The following is a 3,341-nucleotide window of genomic DNA, read 5'->3' as shown; positions in this document are numbered from 1 at the left end:
AGCCAAAATTAAAAAGACATTAACAAAATTTATGTAAAAAGGCTAATGGCCTTAGGTCGCCGAAGCTACACAAAGATCAATAAAAAAAAAAAAAAAATTTAATATTTATAAAACCCTATTAGAATTCCCGGTATTTCAGTTATCGCTTAACCGATCTGTACAACCTCTGTCCTCTGCTTTAAAAAATTTTAAATAATATATTTTTTTTTACCTGTAGACTCAAGTAGGTATCCTGAATATTTTCAAAATTAAACATGAAATTATCTCATATTTATCTAGATAAAATTTAGTATAATTATCTTTATCTTTATCTAGATAAATTATTAGTTATCTATTCCCAACACTGTATTAAAGTATTGAAGAAGTTTTTCAATATGATAATGATCAAAATGGACAGGATAAAATATTAAACTTACCTCGATATTCCAACCATTTGTTCACTCATATTAAATATTATTCTCCATGTTTAAGTGAACAGTGTATAGTTAGTGTGTATTCGGGTGAAGGCTATAAGTGTGTGACTCAGTATGGCGAAGATCACAGAAAAGTAATAAAAAGTAAGATTTTCGTAAATTGCTAAACAACTCCTGGTTAAATGGAACTGTGATTGACGCACTGCTATTGACTTATGTGAATAATGAAATTGGTTATATTCCTGGGAAATAAGCAATACAATTTGGTCAAGTACCAAAGTTAAAATAGCCAAATTTGATTGGACTAAATACTGTGTTATTTCTGCCGATCATTCCCAAAGGTAAACTTATATAAATACTGTTTTATTTTACGGCTATGTTACGCAAACATCTTATAAAATATTACATGTTCAGACATTCAAAAAAGTTTAAGAACTGGCCTATATTATACATAAAATGTTATATACATTATTATTTATTTTATTGGTACTAAAATATTATTACTTTTTTGAGATGTTGATCATGGTTAGTGTAAAAAATTAACAAATAGTGTTATACAGTTTATTAGTACATAATATAGTCAGAGTTGTCTATCATAAAGTACTATTAATTGTATGTGTATATTAAGTATGCATTTATTATATTTGTATGATAGGTAGTAATTTGTTTTGAATTTCGCAATATAACTTCAGTAATATTTATATGAGATAAAGATTTCAATTGTATGCACATTGCACATCCAACATAAACAATAACGTATGATTTATATCCATTGTTAAATATTCAAATAATGAAAAAATTTAAATTGTTAAAAATAAAGAAAAAAGACTTCAATATAACAAAATTCTATGTCATCGATCCATAATCGTTAAATAACCAAGCATACAATGACATAAGATATACCCTGTGTATAAAAATACTAGGTATTAAAAAATATTTTCATACATCTGTGGCTGGATCACGGTATAAAGAGTGTGTCTGATTCCTGGATCACGAACATAATAATATCACGATTGGATCATCCCAGGAGAAAATTTTTTGTGATCCATGGTGTCAAAAATGTCCACCACCGTGAATCACGTCTAGTCTAATCCCTATCATCTTATCAGTTATCGTTGATAATAAAAATCAAGGGAAAAAAACTTATATTCATCGTTCCTTAGCTATAGAGATTGAACATTTTATAATTTTTAACTACGTTTTAAAAATTTGTCACAATACAATAATAAGAATAATTTAAAATAAGTTTCAAGTTTTAAAAAACTGTTAATCATAATTAAATAATTAAATATTGTTTACAAGTAAGAATAATAATTTAAAATAAGTTTCAAATTTTAAAAAATTGTTAATACAAACATGCAGTCTACCTACAGTTATAATAATTATAATTTCCAATAAGTTTTACGTTTTAAAAATTGTAAATTTAATATTGTCATGTTGTAAGTCCTCATATATATGTCAAAAAAAAAATAAATCATAATTAAATAATTAAATATTATTTACAAATAAGAATGATCGAATGCTGGTGTAGTACTTATAGTTAAAAATTTAGTGGAATTTTTCAACGACTCTCTAATTTGTGTACCTTCAATTGATGATAGAGTTGATAGATGTTGATTTGGTACTTTTTTTTTTGAAATAAATCTTGCTTGTGGTTCAATTTTTCTTTTTCTTGTCAATTCTAAGTTTGATGTTTTCTTAAAATCTATTTTTTTTCCTAACATTGTCAACATGTTATCGCACTGTTTAATTATATACATTTGATCTTCTTCATTCATATTTGCTCGACTATGCATACCAAGTATCATTTCTAATTTGTTTTTAATTTCTTCATTGTTTTTCATTATATTTTCATTTTGCTTCAATTTTTTTTGTTTTTGTAAAAATCCATTATCGACAGCTATATCACATGGTAATGGCAAAGACTGGTTTTCATTTTGTACTGTTTCTGAATCTGTTACAGTCTGTCGTTTAGCACATGCATGTATATGTTTACAAATGTTAAAATAAATAACATTATTTATGCAAGTACATTTATAAGTGTGTACACATATTTTACAGATATTACACCGTAATAGACACTCACATGATATTGTTGTTTTTTTGACTCTATATTGAGTATGTATATCTGTCTCGGAATTAACCAACCAATTACCATTCACTTCAACAACCATGTCTGGTGTAATTTTTGTACTTTTATTGTGAGCTGCAATAATTTGCGTCAGTTTGTGAGACATTTTTTGTTTTGAAATTTTAATGATTCTTTTAAAACTTTTATCTCTTGCTAATGACATTAGGGCATTAATCGATAAATCTAAACGTTTGCAGTTTTTGCCTTCTAAATAACAATATTTTATAGATTTATGAAGTGCTTCAAAGTACATGTTAGTATTAATACCAACATGTTTTCTATTGAAATAGGCCCACTTTTCTGCTCTGTGTGAATATGTGCTCTTAAAGCACTTTCCAAAATCTGCTGTATCTTCATCATTTAGAAGATCATCTAATACTTTTTGCAGCTCAATCACAAAATTGTTTTCGTCTGTTTTGTATAGTAAAGTATTTGGAACATTCTCTAAAAGTTAAGAAATTACATGATATAATTTATGCATACAACAATTTATTACTTATATTAGGTAAACTTGCCTTTAAATAATGAACGTTGAGCACTAACAAATATTTTTGGAATAGATCCTGGTTTTAGCATAAGATTGCCAAATGTACTTTTAATAAAATCTTGTTCATCAAAATGTTTACTACATATGCGATGACTTTTCTTTACCTCAAATTTGTAGTCTTTTTGTAATGCTGTTACCCATTTTTCACATAACACCTCGTCTTTTGGAAAACTATTAATTTAAATGTAAAAATGAATTAAACATTTTCAATAACATATATTTAGGAATGAAATAACTAACCTATGAAGTC

The 3,341-nt window shown here is 26.3% G+C and overlaps 1 protein-coding gene across 1 annotated transcript; it reads right to left on the bottom strand.

Annotated features, from left to right (window-relative positions):
* Positions 1–1,780: 1,780 nt before the first annotated feature.
* Positions 1,781–3,293, bottom strand: LOC103310531. Its single transcript, XM_029487814.1, has 2 exons — positions 3,060–3,293; positions 1,781–2,988 (listed from the first exon to the last, which is right to left on the bottom strand). The coding sequence occupies exons 1-2, from the start codon at positions 3,118–3,120 to the stop codon at positions 1,913–1,915; spliced, it is 1,137 nt and encodes a 378-aa protein (XP_029343674.1). The 5' UTR covers positions 3,121–3,293; the 3' UTR covers positions 1,781–1,912.
* Between the last annotated feature and the right edge of the window lie 48 nt (positions 3,294–3,341).

The sequence above is a fragment of the Acyrthosiphon pisum genome, chromosome X, assembly GCF_005508785.2.
Source record: "Acyrthosiphon pisum isolate AL4f chromosome X, pea_aphid_22Mar2018_4r6ur, whole genome shotgun sequence".
NCBI classification, from domain to species: Eukaryota; Metazoa; Arthropoda; class Insecta; order Hemiptera; family Aphididae; genus Acyrthosiphon; species Acyrthosiphon pisum.
This window is presented reverse-complemented; position numbering and strand designations above follow the sequence as displayed.

Excerpts from the sequence above, each read along its gene's own strand:
- LOC103310531 (XM_029487814.1), bottom strand. The coding sequence starts at position 3,120 with ATGCTAAAACCAGGATCTATTCCAAAAATATTTGTTAGTGCTCAACGT. Across the intron at positions 2,989-3,059 it reads TCAACGTTCATTATTTAAAG|AGAATGTTCCAAATACTTTA; the intron begins GCAAGTTTACCT and ends CTTAACTTTTAG.